Source organism: Parus major, chromosome 2 (genome assembly GCF_001522545.3).
Source record: "Parus major isolate Abel chromosome 2, Parus_major1.1, whole genome shotgun sequence".
NCBI classification, from domain to species: domain Eukaryota; kingdom Metazoa; phylum Chordata; class Aves; order Passeriformes; family Paridae; genus Parus; species Parus major.
The window spans coordinates 124,082,339-124,106,972 of record NC_031769.1 but is presented as its reverse complement, the minus strand read 5'-3'; the positions used below and the strand labels follow the sequence as shown (position 1 = coordinate 124,106,972).

Genomic DNA, 24,634 nt, shown 5'->3' with positions numbered 1-24,634 from the left:
AAGAATAATGGAGGGAGACAGGTCCAGCTGTGAAAGCAGAGTTTTGGAAGAAGTTATTGTGTTTTAATATGACAAAATGTGTTTGGATGAGTCATAGGAACCTCGTGAAACATTAATATCTCTTTGAGACCAAAATATTCCTAGACTTAAAAGTTTTAAGTGTTACCTATCATCATTCAGCTTTATGTCTCTTGTCCTGGATCTTCTCAATTGTCTGAAACTCAGCAAGGAAGGGCAGATAACAACACTATTGAGATGTAGTTAGTGCCTGCCAGCTGTTCAGTTATCTTTTCTAAAGAACATCATTCTGAAATTATATCCCTCTCATTTTTATCATGGATTGAATATTCACTGTTTCATGCCATGTTTTCAGAAATATCCTCTGGTTCCTTTTGCAGTTACTTTCCAATGATCCATGCAATCCCACAGCTTCCTTGAGGATAGCCTTGCTTTATTCCAATTCCCATTCCATAAAGTAACCAAGGTATGAGATCTGTGAGCATTTTGCCCAAATGCATTCATATCTCTTTCTTAGTGCTCAGGTCCCCAATTTTCCCAGTTACAATTCCTTTATCCCACTCTTTTCCAAGCATGACTGCTCATCCACCCCAGCTCACACAGGTCACTCCCCTGCTCTAGCCACACACCTCTCACCTATTCCTCATCTCACAGGATGTCTGAGATGTTGCTTTCCTGCTGACTTCACTCCAGCTTCTCCAAGATGCCACCACAGGAGGGGAAGGACTAATTTTCAATTATAAACTTCCAGCACCTCCCCACATTGTATCTTATCCTTTCCTTGGAAGCCATTCTTGCTTTTCCACACAAAGCACTAGGTTCAGAACAGCCTCCATAAACCAGCAAGACCTACTCTGCTCCCAGCTTATATGACAAAAAATAGGCCTCCTCACCTAATAATGTTACTCTATAGTTTCTATACTATCAAAAATAGCAATTTATTTCAGCTTCATGGACTAGATGCAATCCAGAAGCCACAGGCTGAACAAGCTAGGGTTTAAATACTGTTCATGGGGAAAGATGGAATCACAGACATCTAGCAGACTTAAGTGAAATAAGCTTTCTGGAGGGAAACCTAAGGAAAATAAAAGATCTGTTTATATTTTTGGGTGTCAAGGATAGCTATGACTTGAGTTATTTTTCTCTCTTAAAGGAAGGACCATCACTGATGTTGGAGTGGACTACACAGATGAAAAGGGGAAACAGAATCTTAACACAGCTTTCAAGAATTCTATCTAGTAGCAGCTCCTGAAACAGTACTTGATGAATAAGAAAAAAATAAAAATATTTTTTCTGAAAAAGAAAATAAGCAATCAATCTTATGTGAAGGCATCAGATTTAGCAAAGTAAGTTACTGAACTGCACAGTATCGATGGAGCTGAACATATATACATTTCAGGTCTCTGTTTTTGACAGTGTGTAAGGAGTAAAGAGATAAAAAAGAGGCAGATTATCCAGCTAAGGCAGAAAAATATCTGTTCTCTCCAGTTCCCACCAAATTGTCCTGTCTATAGCATTCAACATATTTTTTTCTTGCTCTTTAAAAATAATTTCATGACCTATCCTGTCTGTAGAAGTCATGGCCAAATGTTGCCCTCTTCCTGCTGTCCTTCTTTGGGGCCCTTATTTCAGTGAGGGGCAGAGGAATGCTTTCATGGTGCTGATTCAGCCCTGGGGGCATAAGGACAGAAGAGATAGGTAGCAGTTAATAAAAAAAACTTAGCTAAGCTACTTTTTTAATGCCTGAGTTTATAGTCACAATGGGGCTTTTGGCAGGCCTATACTTCTTATGTCAGAACAAACAAAAATGGGTATAAATATTCAACATATAGAGAGTGTTTCAGGGAAAAAGAATGTATATTCCCCTTGCAAACTTAAAATCCATTGTTATTTTATGGCATGCACATTTTAAATTTAATGAACAGAACTGAAGGATGATGTACAGTGCACCTAATGGGGCCTAGAAGTGCCATACAAGAAACAGATACTGTGTAGAAGGATTTAAAGTTATTCTAGAAGCTAGAGTACAAAGAAAGGAGAGAAGGAAGGTTTAGTTTTTTGCAGTCAGGTCAAAATGCTCTTTCCTTGGTGTATCGGCCTCACTCAGCCAAGGGAGGTCTTGGGAAGGAAGACAGAGTTTTAATTCCCTCCTACCTCTTTCCTGCAACCATGAACTTCACCTTTGTACTGAAAGTGAAGGAAAAAGAAAAATCTTTGGAAACCTCACCTTTCCTCACCTCTACCCTTGAATAAGGTTGTTAACAAAAATTCGTAATCTAATCCAAGAACACTCAGATAAACATGGGACATTAATTTATCTTTTCATCCTAAGAGCAAAGGGTGTAGTTTCACACAGACCATCAGTAATAAGTAAATGATAAACAAAAATATAAAATCTGTAAAAACCTTGATACAAAATCCACCATTTTTCTCAAGCTACCACCTACATTCTGCATTTTCTCCAGCTACTACTTATATTCCCCTTTAAATTTTCATTCCCAACACTTAACCAATGTCTGGATAGTGGTTTCTATGGTTGGATCATTTCAGGCTGACTGCAGTTCTTTCTCCCAAGTGTGGCAGCAGCAATAGGCACACTTTTCTATTCAGTTCACAAAAAGGGATGGGGGGGGAAAGGAAAGGGTACAAAAAATGAGTTGCACTCCTCTTCCTATCCTTAGATATACAGCAGTATGGCTGGTGATGTTTTACCCTGCCAGTCCTGAAACTTCAGACCTTGACAAGAAGGACAGGGAGCTCTCTGCTGACTGACAAAATTGCAGAAGGCCTCTTCCTTGATGGGAAAAGAGGAGGGTGTGTTTCCAGCCAGATGTGGGGCTAGGAGAGGTGCAAAACTGTCTGGAGGGTACATAATGATTGATGTGGGGCTAGGAAGCATATAATTAATTGCTGTTTCTATACTAAGAATGCATAATAAATTGTCTTAAGTCTGAAGGGACACAGATTAATTAATTGGGGCTTAGGGAGAAACTGGTGCTCTTAGTACCACTGGGCAATATTTTATGCAAATATGTGCAATGTTATGCAAATTAAAAATCTACTGGGTTTTTTGTGCCATAAGATATTGCTTGAGATGTGCCTGCATTGTAAAACAAATTCCCTCTGCAGCTACAGCCTGACTAGAATTGGGTGAAGAAGGTAATTATTATATTTTTTTAATTATAAAGAAGGTAAATATTATATTTTTTCAAATATTATACTGTTTGAAAAATTTAATATTAAAAATACATTTTATTTAGATGCATATAAAAGCACTTAATTTTATATGTATGCTTTTATAAACATGTATTGGGCTACATAAGTAACTGTAAAAAGTACAGTAATGAGACTTTTCAAATTATTTTAAGACCTCTGTGTGGCTGAGCTCATATCTGGAAAGATGAGTTACTTGGGAAGAGAAATTGCAGAATGCCCATGAGGGGAACAGCATTTCAGGGTAATGTGAGAGGATGGGAATTGCTACAGCCTAATATAAGAGAAAGAGAAAGAATCTTAGCTGCAACTACTGAAATAAGGATCTGAAATATAAGTGCAGTAAAATCTTAATCTTTTCTGGTGTCAGCCCAGACACAAAATAAAGAACCATCAGGGATTAATCATTTGAGGAAGGAATTTGAGAAGTGTTAACATATTCTCTGCTAAATTTTGCAAGATTTCTCTAAAGAGAAAACATTTAAGAATGTGGTGGATGTGTGATGATCATTTGACATACAACTGCAAAGTAGAACACAACTGCTACAGAAGATGAATGAGATCACTAATGGAAGTTTCAAGAAGCAGTGATTCCAGCAAGATCAGTGCACTTTCTCCAAACAAATTTGATTGTAGCCCTTTGCACCAGTGTTAATTTCATTCTAAGAATAAAACCACTTTAGACATTAGGATGGTATTAAGCTAATAGTATTATTATGTTGTCTGTCTTTTTTTTTAATAAGGACAAATAACATTATGTTTCTGATGGTCAGAAAGGTGGGTGCAAATACATCTCTGCTTGTCTGGAATGAAAATGTAGGTTGCAATAAAAAAGAAGTTATGTCTAAAATGTTTCCCTTATAGGGAAATCTTTTGCTTCTGTAGAACAGAAAGAAAAAATAATTCTGATTTACAGGTTCATATTATTTTTATAGATTATTATCAGTTTTGTTAATATCTAGAAAAATGTAAAGAAGACCTTGTAAGAAATATATCTAAATATTTTCTCTGGTTTAGAATGTTTTTAAATCCTATTGTCTTTCTCCTTTATTTAATTGGAAATGCCATTGAAAAAAACCTACTTGTTTCTGTTGGCTAAATTAAGCCATCCTTGGCTTAATTAGATGGGTATTGCTAATTTAATTTCCAAAGGCACTGACAAAACCAAACAATTTGTGCAATTTCTATATATTGTTTACTAATATCAGACATAAATCTTTAGGGACCTTAATAAAATTAAAAGGCTTTATCTTTTTCTTGCTTTATTGTATTGAGCCAAGAGCCTGCAAATCTCTGTCTTTGGAAGTTTCCACAGCTGGTCCAGAAAAAAAAATTCCAGTCTGGTTTGTTATAACAGATCACAGAATTTACTTGAATTAAATCTGGGCAGAGCTAGAACATATCCTTTATGATAACATCCAAGGCTTACTTTAGAAATTTTGACTGCAACTTTTTGGTGCACTTTTCCTAATGGCCTCACTGTAGAAAATATTCTCTATTTTGAGATTTCCTTTTTCTCACTTAAGCTTCCAGCCTTCAGATTTTGTTGCACCTTTTTCTCCCATGCTGAAGACCTGATTATCAATTTGTTGGATGTTATAGCTAGAGGACTCACATTTTTGACTCCTATTTTGGTATTTCTTTTCTATTTTCATATCAATGTCTTGTTTTATTCTGCATTTATGATTTCTGTCATCTTTGTGCAAACTACAGATTTTATCAGTGGTTTTTGCTGTCTTTTCAACTGGGTAAAAGTATGATTAAAAAACTTATTCTAACAGGGACTGCATGAAACTCACACACCTGCTGCATGATTACTTCCCATTTTACCAGTCTTTTGAGGCTAGTTTTTAATCCATTTGGCATGTACCACAACTATGTCTTAAGACAGTTTCTTAATCGAATTTCCACTTGGAATGAATCAAGTGCCTTGCAGAACTATGTTCTATCAGTTCAGCCTTATTATATGGTGTTAAATTATAAAAGACAATACATATTTAATTTCCCAAAACCTATTTTCTGTAAAGTCATGCTGACAGTAGTAGCATTATCCCCAAGTCAATTCTTGATTATTCAAGTCCCGCACGAGCAATTTCATTATTTTTTCCTACAATTTAAGATAATTACAACTGGACTCTTGTTACACAGCTTGGCCCTTTAACCATTTTTAATTATTTATATTATGTTCTCTTTTTTTTTTTTCTAGTGGGTGTGTTCACAGGGTCCAGTCTTGGCAAATAGGCCGGGACAACAGCAGCCAACGAGACAGGAATGAGTGTAAGAGTGTGGTTGAGTGGGATGTCTGAAGTCCCTGAGATGGCATTTGCCCAAAATTGATGAAGGTAAAAGGAAAATAACCATTTTCCAAAATAAGGAGTAATTACCAGAATTACCAGAAGACGCTTGGGTAAAAAAAAAAGTCAGCTAAACAAATTCAGATGAAGCATACATTTGTAGTGAGAAGGAGAGAAGGGGAACAGGGTGGTGACCCTTCTAGATATTGCTGTATGGCCTGGGGGCTCTGCTTCTCCACAGGAACTCCAAGCTGCTGCATCCAGTTTGTGTAATGCCAGCATGGGGACATCCTAGAACCTCCCCCTCAGGGGCCCTCAATCACCTCCTCTGGCTGCCACCTTTGAGAATGGAGGTGGGGAAAATAATAAATAAATAATAAATAATAAATAATAAATAACAAAGAAATAAAGCACTTTGATATTGGTTTGATTTAAACTATACAAACTGAACAATTTCTCCCCCTAAAAATTCTACCCTTCTGGAAATCTTACTCCAGTTCAAGACCTACCAAAGATAACGCTCCAAATGTTAGCAGATGAGAACCTCCTGGAGAGCAGCTCTTATAGTTTATCAGAAATCCTGGGATTAAAATTGATTTTAAGTATTTAAAGATATTTTGTAGCCTTGTAATGGATACCATGTCATCATCTGATCTGGATGTATCTGTCAACTTCCAAATATAGGAGAAAAAATCCTTAGAGATTTATCTATATTGAAACTAAAACAACAAACATCCCATGTTTCTTGAAATGCATTGAAACCTTTCTCAAAAATCACTTTGCTCTTTATACTTAAAGTACTTTTAAATCAAATCTAATCCTATTTTTCTATATTTTCTATTTTTGTTACCTTCATCTTTTTTAGATTATGACTTTTAAGGTGTATTTCTAAACAGACAATACACTTTTCATTACTAATTTTCTCTTTTTTTTGGCAAAAATTAAAATATTTTAATATTTCCTGATCATATCTCTACTTGCCTACTTCAACTTTTTCCAAATTGAGCTTGCTCATATCTACTTTCAAGGTTTATCTAATTGGGCATTATAAGCAGCATGCATATTAAGAAGAGCAGCTTGTGACCATTTGTACCTAAGCAACCAGAGCATATTTGTTCTATAATTGGTTCTTCTTTATCTATCAATACTGATTTCTCCTGCAACAGGTTTTTAAATTAGAAAATTACATTTTGTAATAGATAGACATTTGGTTTGAGTCCAAATAAGGCACAAGACACCTCAGTGTCTATTTTCTGTCTTTTTACACAGATTTGGTACCCATTCTCATTAACATAACTACTTTATTTTTTTTAAAAAAAAAAATCCAAGTTAAATTTCTAAGTTATTTAAGAACACTAGGACATTCTCTTCTTATCAAGATTCAAGAGCATAATGGCATGTAGGCTGAAGGTTATTGAAGGATAAACTGGAATTGGGATGTCATACTATCGAACTTGCTGTAATTTTTTCTTTTTGTTCTCATTCTAGATATATTAGGATTGGTGTCAAGCAATCATTAGTAAGCACTTTTCACATCTTTGTATTTCAGAAAATGCTGACTTGATGAAAGGTTAGGTGACTAGCCTTCATTTCTGTAGACATAAAAAAATCATATGCCAACATGAGTACAATATATGGTAGCCATCAATTCTTTGGGATTTTCATTGTCTCAGCTCATGAATTTTATACCTTCTTATAAATTCTAAGAACAATTTGACATTTTCTGGTAGTATCACAGAGCTGGAGGATCCCTGTGAATACTAATGAACTTTTACTGGGACAAATATATGGTGTACAGTGAAGATGCAGTTTACTGTCAGAGGATCTCACTACAGATATACTGCATACCATCAGAATTTAAAACAGATGGCTTGGAAGTCTACTGGTAATTTTATATAACCACTAAAAATAAAAGATTACATTTCCTGTGAATTACTATCCCTGGATTGCCCTTTCACAGAATTCATGAAGCACATGGACCAGGACAGGGAGAATGCTTAACCCTTGCAGGATTAATGTCATGCTCCTGAGACTGGGGTTAAATCTCTGAGTGCCTGGGACAGCAGGCCAGACCCCAAACCTGTTTCTCTTTCAGGCACTGCTATCAAAGCAGCACACAGTTTCAGAGAAAATACCTGAAATTGCATGAAATTATAATATTTCACCTTCCTGTTCTGTGCCCTGTTCCAACTAACTAAATATGAATTAATGGTGAGATAAACTTCTGTGATGCAGCTTTCTATGAAACATTTCTGTCCAGCAGTTTATGCACTTTAGCCATGCTGCCTGAACACAATCAAAAAAATCATATTTTTGTTTTTGTAAAATGGTTGTACTTATGACAATGTTACTTCAAGAAAATTTGATTTAATGGGGAGCTTTGCCATGCTTCAAGTAAGCAAAAAATGAACTCCCAAACTTTTTGGTCCCTTGCCAAAATGTGCCAAAGGTTTCTGTATTAGAGCTTCTGCTGCACCTGGTATGACCATGTAGTTCTGCACCCCCATCCTTACCAGGATGGTGGTGTCTCTCTGGGAACTGAAAGTACATAGAATTACTAAAGCTTCCCATTAGAGCCTGAAGGAAACAGCTTTGAGGAACAAGGCAAGTAGCAAGGCAGCAAGAGCTGTTGGTTAAACAAGCTCTTGCTATAAGAAAAAGGAGAAAGTAGATTTTTCAGGGAGAGGCAAACATAAACTAGTAATAGAGGAATTTTATTGAAAGGGTAAAAATAAGACTGACTCTATGACAACGAACAGATATCAGTGTAAGGAAAAAAGAAGTTATTCTTTCTAAGTGTGCTAAATATTAGTAATAATTAAGAGTTTCATGACGAAGACCAAAGGAAAAAGAGAAAAAGTGATATAATTGGAACAAGAGAAGCTTTGCTTCTATTAATGTATTTCTGTTCCACTACTGGTAGAAAAAGGAAGCAGAATTTTGTTGTAAAGCTGGTATCTTACTATTGTTCACTATGTACTGGTCAATATACTCCTAATGGAGTTAGTGTCTTTCTTTTTTCTCTTATACACCAAGACTTTGTCTGAGACCAAAATATTTTTGAATTTACATCAGATTAGATTGAAAATGGTACCTCATTTTGCACTCTAGACCAAAAAATTCCCAACAAAACCACTTTTATTGCTCACATCTAAAAAATCCAGTTTTTTCTGCCATTTCTTCCATGTCTGCCTGTGGATTTAAATACATCAAAACCAAAATTTAAGACGACAAAACAAATAAAGCAGACATAAGTGCCAATTAACAGAAAATAAAGACCTCTAAAATCAGGCTGTAAAAATTCACAACTGCTTTTCCAGATGCTGCAATGCTAGTTTGAGTGTTGATTGTATCTTGTTGTAATTTGATCATTTACATTTAAATTTTCTCTGAAAGTTTTCAACAAAGTCTGGCCCAGAAATAAAATAAACCCTAGAAAGGAAAAAAAACCCCTAGATCAACAGCCACCTTCTTACTCACAAAACTAGCCTGTTTTTCACAAAAGTGTTTGCATGGAAGTGTTTTCATAATCTCAGTTTTCACTCTCTTGGAAACATTGTTAGAATTTACTTTTAATTAAGGTCAGAATGGCTGAAGCCTCATCACAGTTCATTTTGAGGTGTTCATACATGTACATGGATTTGAAAGGAAAACTGCATTAAGCTGCACTTTTAAAAATTTTGCTAATATATTTTTTAAAATAATATTTCTTAAAATAATGGCTCCTTTAAGTTTGAGATAAAATAAAAATAGCATCTTCTCCCCACCCTCCAGGTAAAAATACCCAAAAGAACCTAATATAATTTTATGAGCTGTATAACTTTAAGAATTTGCCTAAGACACAGATCTGGTCCTATTTACACAGTTATCAAACATTATTACTGTAAGTCAAACAATAACTAGAACTTTTCCAGCTTTGGCAATTGGAATTGCTAGGACTGCAACAAGATCATTTAGCACCAAACTTGATTTTCAAATTTGTATGAAGACAAATAGTAATTTTCACTCTAGATATATCAATTAGGAATGACTGTAATTCTAGATGTAAATTTGTCCTATTTGTCACTGAAGTATATTAGAAAAATCTAAATAAAACAAAACTCCAAGAAATAAATAAAAAGCCCAAACAGAAAAAAAGAAGCCAAAAAGCTTTTTCTTATTGTTCTGTATTTCTAAAACTGCATCTGTTTAAAACATTCTCTTAATTGTTCAAATCAATATAGCAATTTGGCCTTATAAGATAAAAGAGTTCCAATTAAAATAAATCTTTCACCTAACCTAAATATTAATTTCTCTCCAAATCTATCTAGCTCTCTAACCAATGATTCTTGTTGTTACATGATGTTTAATTTCTTTAACCCAAATGTTTTACTAGTGCAGAAAATTAACATCCTACTTATTATCCTATCGCCAAATTTTGTAAGGTTTCAAAAGTCTGTAACTTTGCACAGATTTCCAGAGCACCACCACATTACTCCTTTCATACATGTTCTGCCATCATTTGCAGAACTGCCACCTTTATGGGTACTATCTGGATCAGCTCCTGCAGTAACTATAACCTGCATTTACAAAACAACAACCTTCTGAAATCAGATCTAAAATCACAGTCCTGTTACTAATCTTTAGTGAAAAAAAAAAGAAAAAAAGAAAACAATATTCTTATTGTGGAAAGGAGAAACTGCCAAGAAATTTACTGATGTTTTTAGGAAGGAACGTGGTGTTTGCTTTTCTTTGAATGTTAAGCTTTCATAATGATATACTGAAATATAAACTCTAAGTATTCAAATAAATATGAGACTTGAAAAAATGCATCCAGGGGCTGTAAAAGAGCTGGTTAATATTATTGTGAGGCTGCTCTCTATCACCTTTGAATGGCTGGAGAAATCAGGAGAGCTCCCTGATGACTGGAAAAAGGCAAATGTCACACCCATCTTCAAAGACAAGAAATAGGCTCTGGGGAATTGCAGGCGTAATCAGTGTTATCTCACTCAATTGGAAACATTAAGATTTGCATGCAGATGATTAATCCCAGCCTCTGACATCACCAAAAAGGAGCAGTTTGAGTATAGCAAAACACTACAAATTTAAAAAAATAAAGGCACCATGGCATGACAGAAGTCATGAATAAGAGAGACATTTCTGGGTCAAGCTCTTGTAAATACCAGATAAATTTGTAAAGTTAAAAAAACCTGGGAAAATAGGCTAGGGGGAGACAGCAGTGGAATATTTTAAGAGGAAATAATGTGGTGAAGGAGCAGAACTTAAAAGAGGTTGAGGAGGGAATAAAAAAGGAATATAAGAAAAAGCAAATAATTCCCTCAAGATTTTTGGGAACTGTCTGTGTATGATCTGTGCGGCTTGGAGCAGGACAGTGGATCTGTTGCTGACCAACATGTATGTAAAGCTCACTTCAGTGATCAGGATGAACCTCAGTATTGAAGGTGGACAACCCCAGCAAAACAAACTGGACAACTACAAACAAATCATCCTAGGAGCTGTGTGCAGACTCAAGGACAAGATGATGAGGATTTAGTAATGAGGATAAAGTGCATTTAGTGAGGCAAATTGTGACCAACCCAGTGAGTTTTCTATGATAGGATGAATAACTTAGTGCATGGGGGAAGAGGTGGTTTTAGTGCACTTCATCTTTAGCAAGGTCTTTGACACAATGTGCTATGTCACCCTCGCAGCCAGGACTGGAAAACCTTCTGGACTGTTCACTGCTTTGAGTCAGCCTTGCCTGGAGTAGGTAGCTGGACTAGATGAGGTCTCTCCCAACACAAATCCTTCTGCAGTTTAACATAAACTGTGACAGTAACAAATCAAGGGATAGAGTTTACCTCAAGATATTATTAAAAAGGATTATTTTTAAATGTCTTTTTAAAATTTAAGATGTTAAATTATCATACAGCTGAGAAGTGAATCACAGCTTGAAATGGCTTCAGATTTTGCCAAGTACAGGTTTTCCTGTCATCTAGTGTCTATTTTTTATCTACTCTTTGTTTCACACTTGCTATTTTCAGTAAAATATTGTGTTCCTCACATGAAACACTAATTAAATAGATGTAGATTTCATAGACTCCAGAAACCTTACAGTTGTAGAGCTAGAAGGTATTATATACTTCCCCTATTTATTTCAGGATCTGAAAGTTAATTCCACACTTCAAACTCATTACATTTTCTTCATCCTTTTCATGATTTTATGAAGCATTAGGAGCAGAATGAAACAAAGCACAGGAGGATTAGAATTTGACATTTAACTGCAAACAGGATAGGTGGGGCAGCTGTCTACAGCAAATAACCACAGAAGTCAATTGGATATGTTGTTTTTTTTTATGAGGTTTTATCAAAGTGTATGAATAAGTGTGCTTGTAATAAAAGTGTTTGGATAACATCAAGTTACTTCACACTTACATTGAGGAGACCAGGTAAACAAGCAAGAGAGATGACTAAAAGAAAAAAGTATTAAAATACTGAGATTTCCACAATGAAAAACAGTTCTTCTTTTAGCACACCATTTCACAAAAACAAACAAACAAACAAAATTATAATTATAATTATAAACAAATCTTACTCATGACAACAAAGACTTTCAAGCAGCTGTCCACCTTTAGTCTTTAGTTGTGGAAATGATTGTATTTCTTTTGGGGACAAGGTATTGTATATCCACAGCTTTTAGCTACCTGGCTGTTATCATTTACTGGGAGAAAGTTGAGGAACTCACATATCTGAATTTACATGTAGAAATTCCATGCCAGGTTTGAACAGAAACAATGTCTTCTTAAGGATACACTATCATTTTGTAAGTAATATGAGGTATTCTCTAGGGTAAACTAAAACCAAACATCATTCTTTTTCAGTTAGCCTTTCAAAAATTACAAGCATTGCCATTAAAAAAAGTCTGATTCAGCTTCCATTAATCTTTTATGAGGTACTGAAGTCACTTAAGGGGTTATAACAATCAAGGATATGAACAGTGTTCAGTTCTGAGTCATTAACATACCTAGAAAATTACTTTTACTTGAAAATTAATAAGCTTTTGGTGGAGATCATTAATATTAACATTCTTTCTAGAGAAGGGAGAAGCAGTATAGAATAAGAACATTTAATTTGTTGAATTTTACTTTTTTCTTTTGCCTGTGAATTTTACTTTGCCAGTATGATGTGCTGAAAAATAACTGAATTATTAAAAAGTTCTAAACAACTAAGTTTGGGTTTTTTTTCTCAGTATACATGACTTGTACAGTTTTGTTGATGAGAGTGTCTCCTGTTGAAAGAATTGCAAGATTAAAAATGAAACCTGAGAAAGAAACAGATTTCCTCAGCTGTATTTTCCTTAGTTATGAAATGCAAATAGGATTAAGACATGAAATTAAACCTAATACAGCGAATGCACTTTCAAAGCATTTCTTGTCTCAGTTAAGCTATACAGAAGTAGAAAGTTGCATTTTACCTGAGCTTGCTGTTAAGAAGAGAAAGAAACAGGAAGAGTGGCCCTAAAAGCTCCTCATGCTAAAGACCAGCTTCCATGAATTTAGACTATGATTAGGAGAAGAAGTTTTTATGCCACATCAGTATTCTGGCAGAAGAAATATTTTCTATGCTTTCTCCTCCAAACAGTTGTGTGGTACCTTGGGAGGCAAAACTATTTCATGGGTTTAGTAATCACAGCCCAAAGACAAATAAAAAGGCTGTGACTTACCTAGATTCTGCAGTACACTAAAATAGCATTATTCTGTCCTGTCACCATTCAGTGCTGAATACCTGTTAAAAACCCCCATACCTCAAATTGCAGATTAGAAAGATAAATATTGGCCTGTAAGATTTATATGAGAAATCTTCTGATTCTCTGCTCTTTCCATATAACCTGTAGCAGTTCTCTATATACCTTTTGGAACAAGGTCTCCAATTAAATGTTTTAACAAAAGAATAAGAAAACAAGTATATATGGAAGGCACACATAAAAATAAAAAAGTGACAAGACATTAGCAACTCTAACAGCATCAGTACATATGAAATAAATAGTTAAGTGTTGTCAAATGATCAAGAAGAAAATATCAAGACTCATTCTTGATGGGATTCTATTTGAAGTGAAAGAAGCCAAATGCATGGAAAATAGTCTATCAAATTAAATCAAGCTAGATCAAGCAAAAAAGGGAAGTTGTAGACTTCAAGACCTCCTAGCATACCAAACCAAAAATTGCAGAGTATCCTAGAGATAGTTCTTGTTTTTGTACTGTGCATTCCACATGAGACATGGAGACAAATATTATGAGAGAACCTATCATAACAATGTTTTTAGCACTGCATGATGTTATGACAGTTCAGAATGTAACACTATGGAATAGCTACACAATTTAGTGATCCTGGCAGTCATTAATCAAAGCAAGTATATTTAAGAAAAGGTACAGAATTCTGTCTTCCACAAAGGAAAACACTTTTTTATAACTTCTTACAGGCCTGCAACAGAAATAAAACAGCATTAAGTTCAAATCCAGAAGGACCTACTGGATATGGCTTGCTAAAAAACCCCACAAACATCAAAAAACTCATCAAGATATGCATATAATAAAGGCTTAGTACTGAGATCTTTGCGATAACATAATCCAAATGTTTTGAAAAGCTCTTACAAAATTACTAAGGATATATCAGGCCCATCTTGCAAGAAGATTTAAAGTGTTTATGAAGCCCAGGGATGAAATGATGAAAAAAGTAATTTCATGCAGATGGGCCCTGTACTGTATACAGACATATCAAACAGCAGAGAAGGACATAGAAAGATCCCATAATAACACCTTGTCTATGATTTTAAAGATGAACTGGCCATGCAGAAGACTAAATGCGTCTTTATATGTATCTCTACAAAGCCTCGAAGGAAAGGTTTTCTTTCAATAACATCTGTTGATGGCAAGCAATCAGGTTATCATTTTTGGCATTGTGATGGAGGGCAGACTTAACATTTACATGAGTTGAACATGAAAAATATATTTAAGTTGTAGTTTCACTTGGAATTGACCAAGTATCAATAAGAGAGAAATGGAAACTTTTGTGAAATATGGGGATTAAAACTCAATCATTCCTATTCCAGGTATTCTCAATCTAAGGAAAGGGATAATTCTATCAGAATATGAGGTTTTCTTTCATGATGAAGAATTCAGCTTGGTCTTCTGGAGCAAGCATACATCAACTGTGCAATGGTGCCCTGCCCTGACCTGCTGAGGGATGATTGTTAAAAACCACCCTTCCTTCTTTCCTACCTTTATATGAGCATGGATAGTACACGGAATGGTTCGTGTCAATGTGACTACAGGATGAGGAAATATTGATTACAGAAGTGCACAAAAATCAGGACTGTGGAGTGACAACAAGATTTAATCATGTTTTTGTGTTCACGAGCATGAAACAACTGGGTTATAATCTGCTGCTATGGCTGCAGAATCTTACTGTAACAATAGAAGCTATAAAGTATTGGCAGACATCAAAATGTGTAACAGTAAGGGCAAGATGAAAATTGTCTACTATTAGAAGATCCTATGAACAATGATTGCTGTATCCAAGGTCATCTAAAGTGAGGCTTGACACTCATGTGTGCTGTTGCACAGACTTCACCAAGACCACAAGGGTGTGGGTAGGCAGCAAAAAGGCTGAGACCTATGAGATAGCTTTGGATAGGATCCCTGTTCCTGCACAGAGTAGGCTGAAACAGGATTACAATGGTTCCCAAATATAGAAACAGGTTGTAATGGGATAAAAGAGTCAGTTCTAGTGGGTAAAATTTAGCTCATCTGAACTAAGCTGTGGAAGGATAATTAATGATTTTTCAGATGTTCTGTAACAATCTGTGTGTGCCTGAGGGCTTGGTGGTGAAGACATTGACTAAGATGGAATTTAGTGGAAAAGACTTATTAAAGACAGTGCAAGCCTGGGCTGATAACCCCAGTTTCACTCTATTATGTTCATCTTGGCTACAAATGCACTAGCCTTGTGGGTTTTGTCCCTGTTTTTTGGTTTTGGAAGACCACTTGGTCTTTTTGCTTTATCATTAAGTTTAGTTTATGTTTAGTTCAGCATAAAAAAAGTACTGGATCAAATAAACTTCCTCAAAACTTGTCCTGAATTTTGACAGCTGTGTTACAAAAAGGAATTGGTATTACTTTTTACAGTAATCAACAAATAATTCTATGAGTTCAGCAAATGCAAAAGCCATCCCCACACAACATCTAACAAGTTTTATAGGTATATGGATAAATATTTTCTACTAATTGAAGCAGAAATTATTAAATGCTTATTAAACTTTTTTATTCTAAAACTTACATGATAATGAAAATTCCTTATGCAGAATTTCACAAGCATGATTTTACTTTTGCTTAAACACTATTCATTAAAAAGTGGATTATTTTACCAGAAGAATACAATATTCTTTGAAGGACAACACTCAAGTGTTGAAAACCATATGATATAAAGTTATCATGGCTTATCAAAACTTAAATACTTTGTTTTCTATGTCTCATTTTGTTAGAAAATTATCTGCATATTAATGAGTTACAGTTCTCAGATTATTTTCTCCATGGTGTAATGCTCCATGGTGTAAATGTACAATATATCAGCCTGCAGAAGTTACAATGGACCAAAGAATCTTCTGTGAAGTGCATTGCCCTTTCTGGTCCAGTAGTGTGAAAATGCAATATACAATCTCTAAATGCTATATGACTTAAGATACAATTTGAACATATGACTAATCATTATGTGTACATATTTTTTATTTTTCATATTTCATTAAAATATACATCAAAATATCTAACATTCCTACTTTTTAATTATATAATTACAATCTCTGGGGTTTCTCTAAGATAGTCATTGTCCACATTAAAACTCAAGTCTTTACAGATTTGTCAGAAGCAAAATAAGAAACTTTTTTTGCTGCTCCATTATAGTCTTTAAAATAAGACAACATTTCCTTCCTAATAACTCCTGTCATTACACTAGTGGGAGTTAGGTGGGTAAGAGTACCAAGAGAGCTCTAACAAATCATGTGTTATGTTTGTACAAATAAAAGATTGGTACACTTCCATGCTACTGACTGAAAACTGATGACAAAGTGGAAATGGAATAACCACTAATTCAGATGCAACTTATCTTAGCCTACCATTGGCTTAGATAAAGATTAGTCATCCAGAAAATTTGGGTAAATCTGTCATTTTTTTAAGCCAAAGTGTTTTTTTCACAAATTAGCTCACTAAAACAGCATAAGTATTTATTCCTTTTAAGACAGAAACTTTCATGACACAATAATGTTTTCTGTAGCTCAGATTGAGGCGAAAAATTGATTCAGTCTGGAGAGTCCTTGTTCTGCAAACAGGCATGTAAGTCTCTCAGTGTTGTCAGACATTACAAACATGAAATAGAAAAGATAGGTTTTGAGTAGAGGCAAGGGAAACAAAAGATAAAACAGCCCCATTATCACATCAGTTCAATTTGCAGCAAAGGTATATGTTGAGTGTCTCTAAAGTCTCCCTTTATTACCTACTATTCTCCTTAGATATTTTCTACTGTGTAGTTAAAATTTGGAAAGCCCCTTCAGGCTCTTGTGCTTCTCAAAAATATGTGCAAAAGAGTTTGTCTTCCAAAATAAATATCTGCAACCAGCATCTCACCTTAGACTACATGTCAATATGCTCTCATTTGGTATTCAGAGACTGCATCTAATTTAGGCCTGAAGGCAGACACAGCTGAATAATATTGCAGCAACAAAACAAGATTCAAGCTACAGATGAACTAATGTATTAATTAAAAAGGGCATCAACTGAAGAATACATCATCTCTTGTAGTCTAGGTACTGTAATCTTTCCTTTACCTAAGGATCCAAAAATGAAATTCCATGTGTCTTCCATGAAAACTAACGTACGAGCTTTACACCATTTACCTTGATTTGATAAAATACCTGTGAGATGGTCTGGCTTATGCACAGGCACAAATGAAGAAAAATTCTCAAGTTAAAGGAGTTATCCTGGTATACAAATGCACATGAAAACAGACAAAAAATAGGCATAATGATTAAGGTCTTATAAAGTAAAAGGCTATAAACTATAAACTAAGAATAATCAAAGGAACATTATGGTTTAGAAGTTGCTATGACCAGAATTTTAGACAGAAGCTGCTACATATATCATTGTTTTAAAATCTTTATTTATGATTTGGGTGAGGGGATGGAGTGCACACTCAACAAGTTTGCAGACAACACCAAGTTGGGTGGAAGGCACTACAGAGAGACCTGGACTGACCCAACGGGCTAAGGCCATGGATGATGTTCAGTAAGATCACATGTTGGTCCTGCACTTTGGTCACAAGGACCCCATGCAGAGCTACAGAGTGGGGAAAGAATGGCTGGAAATTTCCTGGAGGAAAAGAACTTGGCAGTGTTGGTAAACAGCAGCTGAACATGAGCTGGCGTGGGCCCAGGTGGCCAAAGGAGGCCAGTGGCATCCTGGCCTGAATCAGAAATAGTGTGGCCAGCAGGAGCAGGGCAGTAATCATGTTGTTGCACTTGGCACTGGTGAGCCTACACCTCGAATCCTGTGTTCAGACTTGGCTCTTCACTATGAGAAACGTTACAGCTCATTTCCTCAGCCCACAGCTGCAATGAGGGACTTCCACCACTCATTTCTGAGCAAGCAGGTGTCTAATCCTTCTCTCACCAGAGAAGGATGAAATTACCCTTGGTAAAGTTTACAAACCAGACTCACTATTTCCTCACAATAATTTCTATTCATTCTGTCTCTGTTCTGTTTGGAAAGGAAGTGGATATGCAAAAATATTCTGTAACTCACAGGTGTGATTAAATGGGTGAAAATTTTTGAGAAGAGTTGATAATGTGGATGCATTCCCACAACTAAGAACACAACTTGCAGTTTTGTCCTAGAACCACTTCAATATTTTTTCAACTCCAGCCTGAAGCAATTTACAAAATAATCATTGTGAAGCAGACTCTTGTTCCCTATACTGACCTGTCTCTGTCCTGTGGGCAGAAAAACATGCTATTCCCATGAAGACATAATATTACTTCAAGAAACTACACTGAACTTCACAGTAACAGCAATAAATTTCCCAAGCATATTTTTTTATGATCTCTACCCCATACCTTTTTAGAAGTGTTGCACTTTATGAAACAGAAAGCTTGGAAATAATCACACAGCTCATGAAATTCCCTTCCGTCAAGTAGCGGTATCCATGGCACCACCATTACTTATCACTGGCCACTAAGCACATCAATAGGAGCTTCAAACTGATGGACAAGACCAACAGGCCAATAATAATGACCAGAGGAAGCTGGCAAGACTGAGGACAATATCAGTGATTAAGATTTGCACACCTAATTTGAGGAATTTGCTAAACAAAATGTGACTCCACCTCAGAGGAAAACATTTAGACAGGATACCCAGTGAATTGTGAGGCACTCTAAAAAGCTATAAGAATTTATAGCTTCAATTCTTAATTTCAGATACATTCTTATGAATAGTTTCTGACTCAAGGATAAAGGAACATAATTTTGAATGGCATTAGTCAGTAAAAGGCAGGAGCTAATGTAAATGGTTCAGTTGACTATACCATGAAAGGGCTAATGTACATTAATAATGCAATCTAAATGCAGTTATGCTTTCTTTTGTGAGGTACTGAGTGTATAGTATATTCCAGACATACTACAGTATAGTATATCCCAGGCATATAACCTGGGATAATATTTTTCAAATATTCCTTTGTTCAAAAAACTTTCCATAACTGATTATCATCCATCTCTCATATTACTAATATATTCTAATTCAAGTTAAAAGAAAATTCAGCTATGTTAATCAAGTTTATTTGTACATATGTAACAGGATTTTCTTGTCCTTTTCCATAACTTGACTGTTAATATAAATTCATTGCTTCTATCAATTTCAGACTGCAAAGTTCTCAGGACAGAGAAAAAAGTAATTTTTATCAAAAAGTTTCACAATAATGCACTATTTGTGCGTAAGATGTTTTGGGTTATAATCCCAAGTAAATTTTCTCAGTCATCTACTCATTAATGTGAGATGACTGTTAATGCCTACTGCCAATTAAAAGAACTCACAGAAACAATTTCTTCAATGAGAAGTACCACTTTTTACGAATTCATTCCTTTTGTCAAACCACACTGATAACAACTGTACTTATCATATGAAAAAGAGCAAATTAGGAACAGTTAAATGAAAATTTCACCTTGCTAATTCTTTATATTCCTTGATATATTAAGAGCTGAGAGACAGATATATTGAGCTTATTCCTTATATTCCTTGATATATTAGGAACTCAGGAGAGTGTGCAGCAAAATCAAAGTATTTTAAGATTAAACAGGTGAAACTTAATATTGAGCAAACCATTTCTATTATTATTAAAAGATTCAAACAATTCAAATAATTACTGGTCACTTAATTTCCTTTGCAGCAAATTCACTTCCCTGCTACAGAAAGCACAAAAGTACACAGAGCAGTGCAAGGGCATTTCCGTGTACAAAATGCTTGGCATACTATAGATGCCACAAGAAATACTTAAAGAGTCTAGCAACAGTAATCACAGTAATAACAGATCTATTGCCTTAGGAAAACACAGTTTAAAAAATCTGGTCAGACCAGTGTTCAAGAAGCTGTAAATAATGCACTGATGGCATTACATGGCCTATTGCTTGGAGAACACTGCTCCAGGAAACGTCTTCTAATAATGCCATCCCACAGACTGACTTTGCTGCCTTGCTTTTATCACTTGAGTTCTTTTATTTCACTCATCTATATGACTTTTCCTAATGAAGTTTGAAGGCAATCTTCCCTTGAATACAATTGAAGTTATTTAATCTGTTTTTTTCCTAAACCCCAAAGGTAGGAGTTATAAAACTTAAAATTACTGTTCAACAACTGTGATAAAAGAAAAACCCATCTAACACAAATGCTTCAGTTTCTACAAACAATCAGAAAATAGATTTCTACAGCCTACAACACTGAAAATGAACAAGCCAAATCTATTCTTTATGGCTTGTTACAGCCAAAACACAGGCTACATTTTCCCTTTACCTGACATAGCCATTACACACCTGGGGTTGGATATGAGCAATACAGTTCAGAGGTCTAGTGAAAGACTTCTGAATCCTACAAAACATCTTGCTCTACTGTGCATTACTACTGTGTATATATATATATATATATATATATATATATATCTATATCTATCTGGCAGGTGAGGCTAGTAATGGACTCCAGAGCTTATCATTAACAGCCTACATATGTAATAAAATATGGCTTTCAGAGGTAAAAGTTGCATTATGCAACATCTAAATTTCACTTAAGCATTCACGACAATGCAATAGAAAACAAAAAAATGACTTTTTTTCTTTTGTTTATTTGGAATTAAGGTGATCAATGTTTACAGTATTATGTGGGAAAAGTGCAACCTTAATTTTAAATAAGAGACTTCTCTAAATTAATAACACTGTAACAGTTTGATTTTGTACAATTTCAAGGACAAATAAAAAGTATTCTTTTGCTTCTGTATAACATCTGACACATCACTGGGCTGGGTATCATTTTAGATTCATTAGATGAAAGATAGCCCCATCTATTAGATGAGTCCTGTTACATTACACTAAATTTACTAACTAGAGTCTGAAAAAAATAGTTATGTTTTCCTCAAAAGTCTAATCCTGTTCACTACAGCGGAATTACAAAGCTAAGTATAAGAAGTTTTTCTCAGAAGTGATCTGTTTAATAAATAAGCAGTTTATAGGACTAAATATTTTGTAATACCTAAGTAACATACTGCATGTTAAAAATTCTGCCAGTTCCAACATCCTGGAAATATGCTGAGATAGAACAAGAGCAAAACAAACTCGCTAGTCCTTCAGGCACAAGCAGCAGATGATATTAAAATCAGAAAGGAAAGAGACAGCAGCATTTTAAAGGTATTAACAAATCCTTACCTAGTGGCTGCCCTGCAATGATCCTGGCATTCTCTCCTGCCACCGCAGCCCTCGCGTGCCTCTCGCTCATGTACTGTACGAACGCATAACCTTTGTGCACTGAGCAGCCCACTATTTTCCCATACTTGGCAAAGATTGCTTCAATGTCACCTTTTTTGACAATAGCTGTGTTCAGATTACCGATGAAGACTCTGGAATTGATGGACTTTGGGTCGTTCTTATTGGTGACATTGCTGGTCTGTGTTTTGCCAGTCATGGTTGGATCACTTGGCTTTAAACCTTAAATAAAGAACAAAGAGAATTATTTTTCTAAGCATACAGTTTCCCTGACTTTGGATGATTTTTCCAGCAATAATTCACTTTTCATTTTTCACTTTGGGTGAATCTCAACTCAAAAGAATAAAACTATCTAAAACATATTATCAATAAAATCAAGATAGAACATTTTAAAATACTGCTCAAAAGTAAAATTTAAACCTCTTATTTTTATAGATGTGAAATATACCAATACATCACTTAATATAATGCTGTGATAGCAGAGCTTTACTGTAATCATATGTGGATTTCTGCTTAGAAATTCAATATTGACTTTTTAAGCACTTAGCCATCTAGAAACTGCAAAGCAAGAGAATGAATCATTATGTACTGTCGAAGAAATGAACACTCAAGGCCATGTAGAGAGCAAACTCTTAAAATGAAAAACAACTCTGCTTTTGTTTGGTGTCAGTTAGAGCACATTTCTCACCAGTTAAATATCACTGTGAGGTGTGCAAGGCAGGTAACATACAATTCTTTACTGCAATCAATATGTTTCTATCAGAACAATTTTCCCTGTAAATTCAGTACAAAAAAAAGTGAGAAAAGACAGTGGCTTATGTTCTAAGAACTAGAAAGTAGGAAAATAAACCACTTTAGGAATACAGATTTTCTTGCTTCTTTACTCTTTTATCTGAGGTCACAAGTCAAAATGCATCCTGGTAAATCTCTGATGGTAATAACTACATTATTTCTGGGAAAGATTTGGTAAAAGAAGGAAAAAAACCTAACACTTTTTGTGTTCATCTAGCTTCACCCCTCTGAAGTACATGTGATTTTCATTTATATTCAAATTCCACCTGCCAGCAGTCCCTCTATTTATGTCAATTTACTTCTATGGAAATTAAATGAAATGAAATTGTCCCAACTCTGTACTAGGTTTTCTTTAGCTTTAGTAGACCACAGAAATGACAAAAATAGGCATAGCTTTAAGTAGAGAAGACTTATTTTGGAAGAAGAAGGTCATTTGGGCAGCAGTCAAATATAGGCTGTGTCTTACAGCCAAGAACTATGTTACTATTTTTTAACCTGTTCATACTTTTGATTAGATCAGCGTAACAACTCAGGTAAGAAGGGAATCACAGAATTTTCACAGTTAAAACTCAGTTCATTACTCAGAATGAAAAGGTGTGATAGCCTCTATTCTGAACATTTAAATTGGAAATGTCATATTTTAAATCAGTAGCTACCCTACATGAAGAGAAAAAAAGAAACCATCGTCACTGAACTCTACAGAATACCTGGTGAACAAAACAGCCATCAGCACTTTGACTGCTTTCATCCCAGAGGATGGACAAACCCCACCCTCCAGACAAGAACATACAACGGAGATGTGTGGGCAGTCCTGGTCTCAGCAAACAGCCTGCTTTATTAAACGAAAGTATGCAGTAGAGCTGCCGGGCAAGTAGCTTTCACTTGATCAACAGCTTAGCATGGCAACTTACTTTATATTACAGCATTTAGAGAAAACACTGAAGAAAAAGAGAAAAAGGATGCTTTCCTCCAAGTTTATTGATTTTTAAATATGTTGTGGAAACATAACATGCTGTGTACACACACAAATTTCATCATGGAAAACAAGGAACACTGCCTTGAATGCAAGCCTCTGACTTTCATCATAAGACAAATTCAGTACAGTATACTTCTAGATTGATGTGCATATTGTGAATGTTTGAAGTCATGTCTGAATATAGCTAACCTGAATATTGTGAACATCCAAAGTAGTTATGAAGGCAATATTATGAAGGCAAACCATTTAAAAAAAGTAAATATAATGCATACTAAGATCTATATTAGCATGAAGTAGACTGCTGATGTTTTCTGAGAACCAGGACGTTTAACCCTAACTTAGATACACCTTTCTTGCACAGGAGTCAAAATGAAAATAACAGCCATGTTGGCTAAAAGAGCCCTGATGGACCAAAAATAAGAGGTAACATGGTATAAGAGTAACAAGGTCAGTGCAGTCGGGTTGTTGACGAGCAGGGAACAATTGGTGTCCCCTGTGATGCTGAGTTGCACAACACTTCAAGTACCACTCTACTGAGAAAACTTACCGTGGAGAGTATTGTGTTTATCTTTGCAAAGATCCAGGGAAAATAAGCTGTATCTGTTCTAATACAATTCTTAGCATCTTGCTGATATTATGGACATTTATCAAGTGTGTAGCTGAATTTGTTTTAATAAACTCATAGAGGTAGTTTATCACAAGTATGATCACTGGTCTAGAAAGCAGTAGCCTGGATCAGTAGACCCATCTCTTCAAACTGCTGCATGACTCTCAGCAAAATGCTTTTAGTGCCTCTGTTTCCACTTATTAATCTTCAGACTGGTATTTATTTTTACTGTGGGATATAATATATATATACATACATACATACGTATGTATGTATGTATGTATGTATATATGATAGATATTATATATATTATATATAATAAATATATACATACAGATATACACACACACACACATATATATGTATATATGTATATATATATATATATATATATATAACTTCTAACACAATGTGACCTCAGCTGGAATGCTTAAGCACTCCCAACATATTTTTTAAAAAAAGAAATCCAAGGAGAAAAAAATCTACAGAAAATCTGCCAGAAGTCAAGTTTGCAAGAAAATTATATGCACTGAAAGTCTTTATTTATTACCACCAAAATTGTTTTCTAAACATCAGAGTACTACACTCTGTATTTCTCTATTGTTCAGCCATTTAACATGGGATTTGGTGAACTATTCTTACTTCATAAAAATCCTCATTTTATTTTTGCCCAGTTTTTCTATGTACTAATT

General features: G+C 35.1%; 1 protein-coding gene across 4 annotated transcripts in view; it reads right to left on the bottom strand.

Moving 5' to 3' along the window:
* RALYL (RALY RNA binding protein like) overlaps positions 1-24,634 on the bottom strand; it is a 357,282-nt gene that overhangs the window by 154,445 nt on the left and 178,203 nt on the right. For all 4 annotated transcript variants that reach the window (XM_015619704.2, XM_033512315.1, XM_015619702.2 and 1 more), the window contains exon 2: positions 21,511-21,789. In XM_015619704.2, coding sequence (XP_015475190.1) covers positions 21,511-21,766 — 256 coding nt within the window. In that variant the 5' untranslated portion in view covers positions 21,767-21,789. The remainder of the gene's footprint in view (positions 1-21,510; positions 21,790-24,634) is intronic.